Source organism: Balaenoptera musculus, chromosome 12, assembly GCF_009873245.2.
Source record: "Balaenoptera musculus isolate JJ_BM4_2016_0621 chromosome 12, mBalMus1.pri.v3, whole genome shotgun sequence".
Taxonomy (NCBI): domain Eukaryota; kingdom Metazoa; phylum Chordata; class Mammalia; order Artiodactyla; family Balaenopteridae; genus Balaenoptera; species Balaenoptera musculus.
Genome location: NC_045796.1, coordinates 69,699,445 through 69,713,753, shown reverse-complemented (window position 1 = coordinate 69,713,753; position 14,309 = coordinate 69,699,445). Strand labels below are relative to the sequence as shown.

At 37.5% G+C, this 14,309-nt stretch overlaps 1 protein-coding gene across 3 annotated transcripts in view; it reads left to right on the top strand.

Annotated features, from left to right (window-relative positions):
- The window catches only part of SPACA1 (sperm acrosome associated 1), a 204,308-nt gene extending 197,750 nt beyond the window's left edge, over positions 1-6,558 (top strand). For all 3 annotated transcript variants that reach the window (XM_036870908.1, XM_036870910.1, XM_036870907.1), the window contains 2 exons: positions 5,668-5,788; positions 6,318-6,558. In XM_036870908.1, coding sequence (XP_036726803.1) covers positions 5,668-5,788; positions 6,318-6,474 — 278 coding nt within the window. In that variant the 3' untranslated portion in view covers positions 6,475-6,558. The remainder of the gene's footprint in view (positions 1-5,667; positions 5,789-6,317) is intronic.
- The last annotated feature ends 7,751 nt before the right edge of the window (positions 6,559-14,309 follow it).

The window sequence follows — 14,309 nt, the reverse complement described above, 5'->3', positions numbered from 1 at the left end:
TTTAGACTTTTCTGCAAGGTAATACTTAATTCTTATTTTTCTCCACAAAGTAGAGTCAGATGTACCTCACTTTGGGAAACTGGTGTATTCCTGAAGTATATCCAAAGAACAGTCCTTTAACTTGAATTATATTCTTACTTTTACTTCTATCACGGAGGTGAAAATGGATACATAGAATTCTAAGGGATGCTTAACAAAAGTTTTGATACAGTAAAATAAATAAAATTAAGAAATCTTATGTCAAAGCATATCTTTTTAAAAATTATTCATTCGAAGACATTTTTTTATGAAACAATAATACAGTCCTCAGTATATGTCACAAAAGGCAAATCTTGACCCGAACATAATTTTACATGTTAGAAACTGTGCTTCCCTTGCAAAAAGGATCCATGTGCATGTCTTTTCAATTTAAACTATGATGTCTTCTATAGCCAAATAATTATTTCCTTTTGTTGAGTTGCTCTTAACCATTTTTATTGTTGTCATCTGTGTTTTTGGGTGTGTGAGGGGTTTGGTCACAAGTTCTTTTGAGAAGCCAATCAAGGCTCGGGAGGCTTTTCCCGGAAAAATACCCACATATACTAACATGCCAAAAGTTACCCATAATTTTAAGAGAGTTCATGGATTTCTTGAAGCTATTTCTCAATCCCAAGTAAAGAACTTAAGCTGCAGTCTAGAGAAGCATAACACCTTTTACTGAACTGGAAACAAGCTAAGGTGTTTTGGGGGTGATTTTAAAAAATAAACTATAACTTTCTTTGATGTGTTGTTCAGTGTCCTTAAAAAACCATCTTTATGGTGAAAGCTAATAACCTTACTCCTATGTTGGGATAACAGGTGTTATTAAAAGGATAATTTCAATAAAGTGCTATAAAAGGCCAAAAAGGACCAAACATCATCAACTAAATAGTATCTCAGTGAGTCATAGTTCAGGATATTAAAGGGTTCAAAGGCCAGTCTCAGTTACTGTCCCCACAGCTTGGTCCCTGTTAGGACGGCTTAGTGGTGCTTAGCTCTTCCTGTGTTAGAAGGCAACATGTGTAAGCTAAGGGCTGGAGCACAGACCCCAGTGTCAGCAAGTGAGACAAAGTTGATTTTTGTCTCCTGTAGCTGTCCAAGGCTGGTGGGGTAGCTCTGCCATCTCAGCACATGCACTGGTTAAAAGACAAAATGTTTTCAGAAAACTTTGGTATTTATTAGTTTCTTTTAAAAAGGACAATTGGGTATACCGCTGTGACAGACCCTCTTGGCTCTTTAGACATCAAACAAATATTTTGGCTATAAATGTCCACACAATATGGTACTGGCTTGAAACAAATGCATGATTGAAATATTTTCAGGGTAAATACGGTTTAATTAATGAAAATGTCCCATCCATTCTCTCATATAACAGGTTTTTCACTTCCACAATAGTTGTCTTTCATAGTTAGGCATGGTTTTGATTGAATTATGTCCCCCTGAAAAGATACTTTCAAGTCCAAACTCCTAGAACTTCAGGAATGTGACTGTGTCTGGAAATAGGGTAGTTGCAGATGTAATTAATTCAGTTAAGACAAGATCATACACACTAGAGGAGAGTGGGCTTTTAATCCAATATGACTAGTGTCCTTATAAGAAGAAGGAAATTTAGACACAGAGACACAGAGAGAGAGAGAGGAGAATGTATGTGAAGACTCAAAGACACGCGGGGAGAAGACAGCCATGTGAAGACACACAGAGATTGGAGTTATGCTGTCACAAGCCAAGGAACATCTGGGGCTACCAGAAGCTGGAAGAGGAAAGGAAGGATCCTTCCCCAGAGCCATTGGAGAGAGCATGGCCTTACCATCACCTTATGTTCAGACGTTTATCTTCCAAAACTGTGAGACAATATATTTCTGTTTTTTTTTTTTTTAATTAATTAATTTATTTATTTATTTTTGGCTGTTAGGTCTTCGTTTCTGTGCGAGGGCTTTCTCTAGTTGCGGCAAGCGGGGGCCACTCTTCATCGCGCTGCGCGGGCCTCTCACTATCGCGGCCTCTCTTGTTGCGGAGCACAGGCTCCAGACGCGCAGGCTCAGTAGTTGTGGCTCACGGGCCTAGTTGCTCCGTGGCATGTGGGATCTTCCCAGACCAGGGCTTGAACCCGTGTCCCCTGCATTAGCAGGCAGATTCTCAACCACTGCGGCACCAGGGAAGCCCTGTTGTTTTTAAGCCACCTAGTTAGTGGTACTTTGTTATGGTGGCCCTAAGAAACTAATATAAACATAAACTTAGTTTTTCTAAAAAGTGAGAGCATCGAAATTCAGCCTGTTTTTCATCAGAAAATCTCAATAGAAATGCAGACTATTTTTTTATTAGATGCAAAAGTAATCGAAGGGACCCTTGCAAGAAGACTACCATTGAAATGAAGCAAAATCTTTATACCTCTCATTCTCCACCTTCTCTTGGCTAGTATTGCAGGGTAGTAGATAAATGGAAAGAAATTTTGCATTTCTTCTTCTCAAGTTTTAATCCTAAAAGGTTTTTTAAAATTTGAGCTTAAAAACTCCCACTGCTTCTATAAATCTAAAATTACCAAAAATAAAAAGATTTTTAAAATTCAACAATGTTGGAATATAAATATGATATAAATTGTCTATCATACTTGGAACTATTTAGCGAGATTACTAAATTCAGTTTATAGCTCTAGAATTACCAAGGAAAATGGAAAATTATACTCCATGGTGTTTAAAGAATAGGAAGAAAATCCAGATGAATAAGCAGTTGAGATTGCCCATATATGAGACTAATTCTGTTAGAGTGGTACTTACCAAAATATTAAAATACATAAAACATAGCTTGCACAAATCATTATATCTCCCTGGATGTTGGTTTACTTATCTGTATAAAAGTTGTATAAGATGATCTTTCTGGCCCTTCCCCACATGAATCTTTTATGAGTCTATGATTTAGGGACCAGGAAGAGCCAAAAGAAAGCAACATAATTCACAGAGTAAGTAATGCTTGATATAAATTGAATTTTTATCAGTTTACAATGTAGCAGTGTTATAATGCATATGGTAGACTGGTCATGTCTCCGTAATAGCATTATTTTCAGGAAGAACAGAAAGATACGGGAGAGAATGCTGATTTAAAAGTGGTGTTTGGCTATTCGTATGAAGAAGAATGAGCTTCAATTCCTACTTTACAATGTATACAAAAATTAGATGTATTATAGTCCTAAATGTAAAAGCTAAAACCATCAAGCTTAAAAAAGGAAACATAAGAGAGTATCTGTATGATTCAGGAGTAGGCAAGTGTTTCTTTTTAGACATGACCAAAAACAGTCACCGTAAAGGAAAGATTGCTAAATTAGGCTTCATCAGAATTAAAATCTTCATCTTCAAAAAATGGTGTTGAGAAAACTGGACAGCCACATGCAAAAGAATGAAAGAAGGTACTATCTTACATCATACACAGAAATTAACTCAAAATGGATTAAAGACTTGAATGTAAGACCTAAAACCATAAAATTCCTAGAAAAAACATAGGCAGTAACCTTATTGATATAGGTCTTAGTGATATTTTTGTAGATCTGACTCCAAAGACAAGGGAAACAAAAGCAAAAATAAACAAATGGGACTACATCAAACTAAAAAGCTTCTGCACAGCAAAGGAAACCATCATCAAAACGAAAAGACAACTTATGGAATGGGAGAAGACATTTGTAAATGATATCTCTGATGAGGGGTTCATAGCCAAAATATATAAAGAACTCACACTAATCAACATCAGCAACAACAAAAAACAAACAACCTGATTAAAAATTGGGCAGAAGATCTGAATAGACATTTTTTCCAAAGAAGACATACAGATGGGCAACAGGCACATAAAAATATGCTTGACATCACTAATCAGGGAAATGCAAATCAAAACCACAAAGAGATATTACCTTACACCTGTTAGAATGGCTATTATCAAAAAGGACAAGAAATAACAAATGTTGGAGAGGATGTGGAGAAAAGGAAACCCTTGTGCACTGTTGGTGCAGCTACTATGGAAATCAGTATGGAGATTCCTCAAAAAATTAAGAATAGAACTACCATAAGACACAGCTATTTCACTTCTGGGTATTTATCCAAAGAACATAAAAACACTAATTCAAAAAGATAGATGCACCTCTGTGTTCACTGCAGCATTATTTACAATAGCCAAGATATAGAAACCACCTAAGTGTCCACTGATGGACGAATGAATAAAGATGTGGTATATATACATACAATAGAATACTATTCAGCCATAAAAAAAAGAATGAAATCCTGCCATTTGCAACAGTGTGGATGGACCTTGAAGGTATTAATCCTAAGTGAAGTAAGATAGAAAAAGACAAATACAAAGATTTCACTCATATGTGGAATCTAAAAAAACAAACAAAATGAAACAAAAACACACTCATAGATACAGAGAACAGATTACTGGTTGCCAGAGGGGAAGGGAGTTCAGGGGTGGGTGAAATGGATGAAGGGGGGAGTGCAGCTGTATGGTGATGGGTGGTAACTAGACGTGGTGGGGATCACTTTGTAGTGGATACAGATGTCAAATTATAATGCTGTACACCTGACACTTAACGTTAAAAAGTTTAAAACTTCAGCTCTTTAAAAGGAATCATTAGAAAAATGAATAGGCAAGCCAAAATCTGGGAGAAAAAAATTTATAAAACATATACAGCAAGTACAGTCAGTTTGGGAAAAGATCTTGCAGTTTCTTGGAAAACTAAGCATACTTCTACCCTATGACCCAGCAGTTCCACTCATAAGTATTTACCCAAGAGAAATGGAAATGTATGTTCACAAAATGACTGGTGTGAGAATATTCATAGTTTATTTATAATAACCCCAAACTGAAACAGCATAGGTGTCCATCAGTAGGAGATTGAATAAACTAATTGAGGCATACTACCCAGTAATAAAAAAGAAAAAAACTATTGGTACATGCAACAATATGGTTGAATCTCCAAAACATTATACTGAGTAAAAAAGCCTTACACAAAAGAATGCATAATGTATGTTTCCATTCCTATGAAGTTCTAGAATAGGCAGAACTAATCTATGGTGGAAAAGAAAATCAGGACAGTAGTTGTCCCTAGAGGTTGGGGCAGGGATTAACTGGGAGGGGCTCGAGGAAACTTTTGGGGTATAGTAATATTCTGTGTATATTCAGGGGTTTGAATTATATATGTCTGTTTGCATTTGCCAAAACTAAATAAATGCACATTTAAGATCATTGTGCAATTTGGTGTTCATAAATTTTACCTCAAAAGAAAAAATATAAACAAATATTGAACTCTAGTTAATGATATGCCTGTTGAAGAATTTTGTAGGAAGTGTGCAGACATCAGCAAATTATCTTGAAATGCATCAAAAAATAAGATGAATCACTGGATTGAGAAGAGTTTGGATAGAGGGATAGTTAAAATGTTGATGGTAGTGTGTAGGTGGTGGGATGTTTATTGTCAAATGCTTTGAACTTTTCTGTGTGTTTGAAAAGGACATTTCTAACACACAGAGCAAGTTCATTAATAACTTTGTTTCCACTAATTCTTTCTGTATTTTTATAGAGTTGTTTTTCAAATATAAAGTTTCCATTTAGATATCCATTTTCTTTTATTTTCCAGTAGTAATAATCATCAGGTGTTTTTTTCTCTAGAATTGCAGATGAAAAGATCAAGCCGACCAGACACTGATGCAGTCCTAGTTTTTGTTCTGACCATAGGAGTTATTATGTGTATATTCGTGATCTTTCTACTGATGTTCATAATTATAAACTGGTAGGTGAAGGACTGAAACTAAGCCATCACCCTTGATTGATGTCCTCCTTGTCTGCCCCTCCATGTCTGTTGAATCCAAGGCCCTGTCCATGATGCTTCTCACATGGGTTTTGAAACTGTCCAACTCTCTTCATCCCTCCTGAGACTCTCCTAGTTCAAGCTACCTAATCTCATGACTTGATCCCCAGCCATGAGAAAGCTTTTAAATGCAATTTTTACAATTTTACATAGTAGTTGCTAAAGAAAAAAGTTTATTGAATTAATATTTGTGTTGTCTAGTTGTAGTTATCACAACTTTAAAACTTGGTTATTGTAACCTACTAATTCATTTATATGAGAATATTTCTAATACCTACATGACTATCACCCCCTGGTACATCTGAGGGCTCATCTACTATCACAATGCAGCTGGTGCACCACACACTAAAAATAAATCATGACTAAGGAGGCACTTCTATATATAGAAAACTAAATATAAATCTATTTAGTTTTCATTTCATAAAAGATTTAAAAAATGTTTTTCTTCCAGGGCGGCAGTCAAAGATTTCTGGGGGGCAAAAGCTTCGACAACTGAGATGCAGTCTGAGCTGAGTTCAGTGAGATACAAAGATTCAACCTGTCTTGACCAATCACCAACAGAAATACCTGGACATGAAGATGATGCTTTAAGTGAATGGAATGAATGATGTATGGATGATATATAGCAAACCAAAGATTAGGGCATATCAGATTCATTATTATAAAAATAAAATATATAGTGAAATACTTTACCAATATTGTAAGTGATTTATTATAGTCTGAAGGTAATGCAATATGAGAAGGGGCTGTTTTAATCAGTGCATCTTTGTGGTGGAGTTATCAAAAAGTTTTAAATTTGTTCTCAACATTTACCATTTCAAGTAATCACTTGGTAGCTTTTATCTAGAGGCACACGCACAAAATCTTTTAAACACATTTTTGATCACTTTGATCACTTCTGAGGTGATTTGCCTGTTCTGTCACAAACAAGAAAAAAATATATAGAAGATGCCTTGCATATTAGACTTTCTCCCCGCTGGGAGCACTGGATTGAACTTGCTTAAAGCAAACCATACTTTAGAATCTCTGCAGGGCATGTGACATACGAAGCATCACTTTTAACGCATGAAATAATAATGATAACAACCAACACTTAGTAGCTACTATGTACCAAGCATTGCTCAAAGCATTTTACATGTATTAAGTGATTTAATTATGATCGCGTATAGGAAGTATATAAGGAAGAACTGAGGAGAAACTTGGGGATGGCTGAGTAAATGACATGAATTTAACATGCCCTGTAATTCTCACAGAAACAGTGAATTAAGGAGTTTTGCATGACCACTGATAAGTACCTTCATTGTGTTTGGTATGTGGGCGATAACATCTCAAAACTTATATCTGGATATCATCACTGGCTTTTTGTGCTGTGTCATTATGTGATACAGTTGTGGTCAACTATCAGACAAGATAACAAGACATTAGATAATTTGATTCGATAGACTTCATCGAAATTAATTTTCAGAGTCTATGATAGTAGCACAAAATACTTAATTTTTTGTTTAGATGAACTGTATGCCAACTTCATTGCTATCACTATGGGATTTATCTGATGAAAGCACTAACTCTGCACATCTGTGAAAAAGTCATTGTAGATGGGCATTTATGGTATACCTCCCTCTGGTAGCCTAGACAGAAGCTGTGTTGCGGAATTATCCATGCTTTTTGTTATACAGCATTTGTATTTGAGAGAAGCAATGAAGAATTGGGTGGAAAATTATTTTGTTATCTGTTGTAGGAATTCCACTAGAGATTTTAAGTGAAGAGAAATTGTTTTCATAAAATCTTTCAAAAGAATTTTTGTGTGTGTGTGTGACACCCCTTCTTACCCCATATAAGTGTGGGGGGGAAAAATAAGCCTTCCCACTTCTTATTCCTGATTAAGTATGGTCATGTAACTTTAGCATAGGTGCTAGACATTCTTGAATAGTAATTACTATCAATTCTTACTTTTAAAACCATGAACAGCAGTCGTTTCCAACTATACTTCAATGACCACTAATGTTCAGTCAGGTTAACAGGTTTAGTTGTCAGTGCTGTTCACCGGATGTTTCTGGCTGTCTACTTACCAGCCATGTGCTAGGGCAGTACCTCCTCAGCCCCTTGTGATTGGGTGGGGTCATGTGACTACTTCTGGCCAATGAGTTATGAGCCCAAATTTCAAATGTCACTTTCAGTCTAGAACATCTCACTGTGAAAACATCCAGAGCTCACCCTTCTCTCTGCTAGAGCAACCAGAAATGTTTAGATGGTGGCTGCTCTGACACCGGGAAGACCACATGGCACAGGATCTCCAGTCAATGAACAGTGGATATGTAGTGTGAGAGAGAAATAAACTTATTTTAAGCCACTGAGGGTTAGAGGCTGTTTGATACAGCAGCCTTAGTACGACTATCCTGAGTGACACATGTTTTCTGAAAAATAAGTTTTCATGGTCAAATGAGTCAAAGACTTCTTCAGTACAGGACTTCCCATCAATGTGTTATATACACTGTGACTCTCCAACAAGGGGATATAGGCGCAGTATTTTCCTAACTTATTGGTCGTCTGTGGAACAAAATTGAAAGCCTGCCATACCAACTCAGAAACACACTTTTGAGCAGGACTCTCTGATAGGTCTGTCTACGAGGAGTCAAGGCTCAGTGAGGTAGTCTTTCATAATGTATAACACACAACAAGTCAGCAATGCAGCTTGACAACAGTAACACCTTCCCTCTTAGATCTTTCGGTGTTACTTAGACCTTTCACTCATCCAGACCCACCTTGATGGACTTTCTTGAAATCATCCTCCTAAGACCACAGCTCCTCTCTTAAGTACTATGACCACACTGCATTAAGTTCAAATAATCGACAAATCTTATATTGAAGTGGATTATAATATGTTCCAGGTCTCCATGAACTCACTCCAGGTCTCATGAAAACCCTCTGTCTTTTGCCACTTGGTCATGGTCTGTGTGTGAGGGGATCTCTCGCTGCCATGGGCCATGGGGTCTCTGTTGCACATCACTAAAGATTAATGGGGCGAGTCACTTTCCTCTCCAGGCAGACCAGGCCAGAGGCATCTTCTAGTTCCCATCTACTCCTAAATTACAGACATCTGTTACTTTTCCTGGTCACCAAAATATCCACAAAAAAAGCCTTGAAGTTTGCATCTGGATCCAGGAGGTAAAAAAAATGTAAGCAATTATATACCAAAAAGAGACCTTCCTTTTGGACCCCAGGACATTGGTCTCTGCATATGCAGCAGCTAGATTTTGTGAAGCATTCAAATAACACCGTACTCACCAAGAGAATCTTTCGTTTGTCCTTCCAATCAACTAACATTCATTGGGCCAGATACTGTACTAGGCACTAGGAATACAGTCTGTGCAAAAAAAGCAGAAAAGATAAGATCCTTCTTCTCTTGGAGTTGGTCAATTACCCAAGACAGCCATTAAAATTAACTAAAACTGGGATGAATAAATTGAAAGAAAACTGCAAATTTCTATGAAGCTGTAGTAGGGGAAATGACATTTAAAGGAGTTGTAAATGTACACACTGCTATATTTAAAATAGATAATCAACAAGAACCTACTGTATAGCACAGGGAACTCTACTCAATATTCTGTAATAACCTAAATGGGAAAAGAATTTGAAAAAGAATAGATAACATGTATATGTATAACAGAATCATTTTGCTGTATACCTGAAACTAACACAACATTGTTAATCAACTATACTCCAATATAAAATAAAAATTAAAAAAATAAAGGAGATGTAAAGCCTCCCTAGGAGTTACTCTAGTTAATAGGGAAGAGGGCCTAGGCAGAGGGAACAGTAGTTGTGAATGCTCTGAGTCAGGAAGGAACATGACACATCCTGAAGAAGGGTTAGCTGAACTGGAGTGTAAAGAAAGAGGAAAAGAGTGGTGGGAGATGAGGCTGGAGATGTGTGTGGGAACTGGTGATTGTGTGTGTGTGTGTGTGTTTACAACACATATGAAAAAATATAGCTGAGTGACCTGAGAATACAAATCAAGGGAGTCAGTGTTGAAATTGGCACTCCTCATTTTTTTGCTACACTGCATTTGCCTATGCCTTCCTGGAATTCATTTATTATTGGCCTTTTGACAAACAATGACTGTTGATGCTCACCTAGATAGGTGAGCATCAACAGTCATTTTTTTTTTTTTCAGATTCTAAAATTTATTGTAATAAAATAAGAGATGTGGACAGAGAGTCACTGTTTATCTCAGCCTTTTTTATAATAGAAAAAAATTGGGAGTAACTGAAAATGCTGAATAGGGGAGTGGATAAATAATGTGTGTTACAGACATATAATGGAATACTTTAGGCATTAAAAATCATATTTTTGAAAAACGCCTTGGAAAATGCTTATAATATGCAATTAAGTAACAAATACTTTAATTAGTCAATACTTTAATTTGGGTTCCTTTGAGTCCTACTGAAATGCAAGATCTCATTAATCAGACCTTAATTCTCATCCATAATAATTCCTAATTCACTCTCATATTATGAAGCGAAGAGCTAGATAGAGAAGATTAAGAGTTCACAACAATGACCAGGGCTGGTGGGCATGCCTCGGGGCCAGCAGCAAGCGATAAAGTGGTTGATAGACATAGTAGGCTGCAGTTTTCTGCAATCTTGAACATGACATGGAATTACTCATCCTGTTGAAACACATTTGAATTTTCTTCAGTTAACATAGGCATAATGTTTCAATTCCAAATGGTTTTCTTCCCAGAGTGTTTCTAGTATAATCCATATATTCTCTGTTTCTGTCTTCTTGATCTCTTGAAAACTGACGTGTTTTTTTTTGTTGTTGTTCCACTCTACATTTTAAATCTACTTCTCCAGTCGTTTTTGGTTATATTCTGGAGGACAATCTTTTTGGAATTCATAACCCATTACTGTTGTGATCCACCATCTGTCTCAAAAAACATAGAACCCATTCACATGGTTATTTAGGCTTTGAGGTCTGTGCAATTTTATTATCTGTGATCAAGTCATTTGTGTGATGGAAAACAATTTGTCTTTGACAGTTTTCTGATTCTTGTTGAAAATGAAACTAGGATGTTGAATATCAAGGGTTTTTTCCTTCACCATTTAAAGGAAATAAATTGCAAAAGGGAACGCATCTTTCTTTGATGTTCAACTTCTACATTTTGTGAAAATACCCAGTGTATTTAAGTAAATGATAGGTATTCAAGTTTTTTTCTTATTAAGAGGAAAATTTAGGATTAAGCAACAATTATTTAAATCGTGTTCTTAGAGACATGTGTACTAGTTGGTTATTTTTTGTACCTGTCCATGTATTTATAAATATAGACCTTATTTGAAATAACAAGAACTTCTAGGCTCTGTAGTGAGTATTTTCACCGAAAACGAAGTACCTGACTATCTCTGCTAAGTGAAATTTGCATGAGAAAAGGTCCAAAGGTGGCAAGGTAAATGTTTGCTTTATGTGATGATAGTAGGATATGTCCTTGAGGAATGTTTCCATCGCTGTAGAGAATATGCTGAGCTACCTACAATGCCCACTGAGTTTCTTTTTCACTCAGATAAATTTTTGGGGGTGTGTGCATTATTTGTTGAGGACAATAGGAACATCACAGCTTCCTTTCTGTACATTAATCTTCCTCCCTTTTCTGACAGATACGGTTTTAGGTATTCCTGAGATAAAGCTCAAGGTGATTTTGGACAAACTGGTTGGGTTTAAGCCCTCTCATTAGACAGGCATTGTGAGATTTGTATTATTTACGCAGTACCCCAAGGTAACACCAATAAAGTGATTTACACGGAACAGAAATCATCTGACAGTAATGAAATCATGTTCTTCCAGAACAAACAATATAAGACCCTAGAGGTAATAGGGACAGGAAAGAGTACAGTACAAGCAATACTCTTTTGTATGCTCTGGGGAAAAGCAGCACACAGCATACAGTTATTAGCGTGAGCAAGCTTCATAAAGGAAGTGAATGTGCTGGGTTGCTTTGCAGCAGGAATAGGAGTTGTGTCGATGTGCACGAGTTGGGAGCTCTGTGGGGGAGGATGACGTAGAGTGTTGGCCTGAAGTTATGAGTGCCTGAATCTGATGGCTAAAGATGCCAGAGGAGCTGACAGGGTCAGAGGAAGGAGTGCGGGTAGGGTGCGGCCTGGGGGCTGCAGGAAGGATGAGAAAGAGTTCTAAGCAGGTGCAGAGTCGTGGGGAGGCTGGAAGGTGAAGAGAAGCCAAAGCAGAGTGGGAGAAACAGAGTCTGAACAGCAGGAAAGGAAAGTGGACTTGGCAGTCACAGTTGGCAAAGACTGCAGTAGGGAACCAATGAGAAAGAGGCCAATGAGAAGGAGTTTGTGTAAATCAAGGCAGGATGTGATGAGTGTCTTGGCAGCAGAGAGAAATAAAAAAGAACAGATTTTAGGGAAAAAAAGATTTTAAGTAAAGCTAGATATGAGGATATACAGAAAAAGAGAACATGAACGCAGAAGCCAACTTTAATCTCTTTCTATCGTTACCTTCCCTCTCACCTACTCCATGTTAATTAGTCTCTATTTTATCAAAAATCTCCTTTGACCTTCAGTAACACCGCTTTCCATCTACCTCCCTGTCATCCCCTTTCTTATGGCTTAATCTCTTAGTCTTCCTTATCTCTCTTTTGAATGCCTCTAATTATATATCTCCAACCTGAACAGATCCCCAGCGCTTTAATTTTGTATTTCTGCTGTTGGATATTTCCTCACGGATGCACTGCTATTATCTTCAGAAACTGAAGTTTTCTTTATATGCATATTTTTTAAAAGTACCTCCTCTGTGATATCACTATCTTCCAGTCATTCAGTCTCAAAACCTCACCTCTACATATCCAAATAGTCTCCAAGGCCAGTAAACGTCTCCCTAGAATCTGTTCTTCCTTTTCATCCAAGTTCAGACTCACCTTTCCCTAACCCTCCTAGGGGATTATCTCTCCCAGCTGTCTCTGGCCATTCAGTGCCCTTCAGACAGGTTTTCTATTAAAACACTGGTCCCTTTTCCTACGTGAAGAATTTTATTTTAGTTATTCAAGTGCTTCCACAATCCGGCCCAAAACCCAACTTGAACTTTGTTTTTTATTCCTCCTATATGTGTATCTTTAGCTTCAACAAGATCAGTCCATCAACTCCCCCTCAAGCATGTCGTGTGCTACATCCGCAGCTTGGTCCTTATTCTTCTTCAGGTGGGAATTTTCATTTTCTTTCTTCCTCCATTTCTCATTTTCACTTCTCTTTAATCTAAATCTTAGCCACCCTTTAAGCCATTCCATCACGAAGCTTCCCTTTTACACGGTACATATTAAGCCCCCATATTAAAGAGACCAAAGCATTTAACAACTAAATAAGAGGTTTATTTTCCTCTCTTATGTAATAATCTAGAGCAGGCGGGCAGTTGCCTATGAGTTGATTTAGAGATCATCTATCTTGTTGCTCTACTCATTCCCGTGGTGAGAGCTTCAGTAAGGGCAAAAGACACAGTTCCAGACTACAGTAAAGGCAAAAGAGAAAGTTGAGGATAAAGCAGCTTCCTTTGGAGGGTGTGACCTGGAAGTTGCACACACCATTTACCACTCACATCTCATTGGGTGCCCTTAGTCACATGACCATGCTTAGCTGCAAGGGATGCTGGGAGTCTGATCCTAGTTAAAATCCAGAATCGTATTTCTAAAAGGAAGAAGGTGAAATAGGGGGTGGAAGGTGCAGAGAACATTGGGGGGAGGAGAGGAGGAATTAGCATCCTGTGCTACAACCACCAACCCCACAAGGAGCTCTACTGAGGGGTTGAGGGCTTGGATTGGGTGAGAAAGGAAAGTCAGGTTGACATGGGCACCTGGAGAGAGGTCATGGCCTAAGGAGAGAGACACCAATAAAGGCCCCTACAGGGGCATAATCTAGAGACCTTAGGCATAATCTAGTTTTATATCAATCTTTAAGTTTTCTGTACTTTAATTCCCTTCTGAGATTTCTAAACCAGCAATAAGATTTGGTTAAACATAATCATCTGGTCGAAGCCATGCTTTGGAGAACTGAGGGATGGATCTATTATAATAAGTTACAGCTGGGACAGGTTTGTAGAACTTGCAAGCATTCCTTGTAGGTTCTAGAAATAATCAGTGAAGGAAGCCTTGTAAAGGGCTGGACTTCTGCAGTCAAATAAATCGAGAGTGGAGCCATGGTTGTCCAGGCCTTAGAAAGAAATGCCATCATGGACACGCAGAGGGTTAGGAGATAGCTGGATTAAACATTTGACCAAAAAAAAAGGCCAAAAATGTTTCCTCTCTGTAAAAATTCTAGGCATCAATTAAATAAATACTAATAATTATTTGTTCCTGTTGATTGGCTCACACAATGTCTTAAGACAGCTCATGTCCCATTCTTTTTCTTTATTCTGCTCTGTTCAAACCAAAGCACTCATT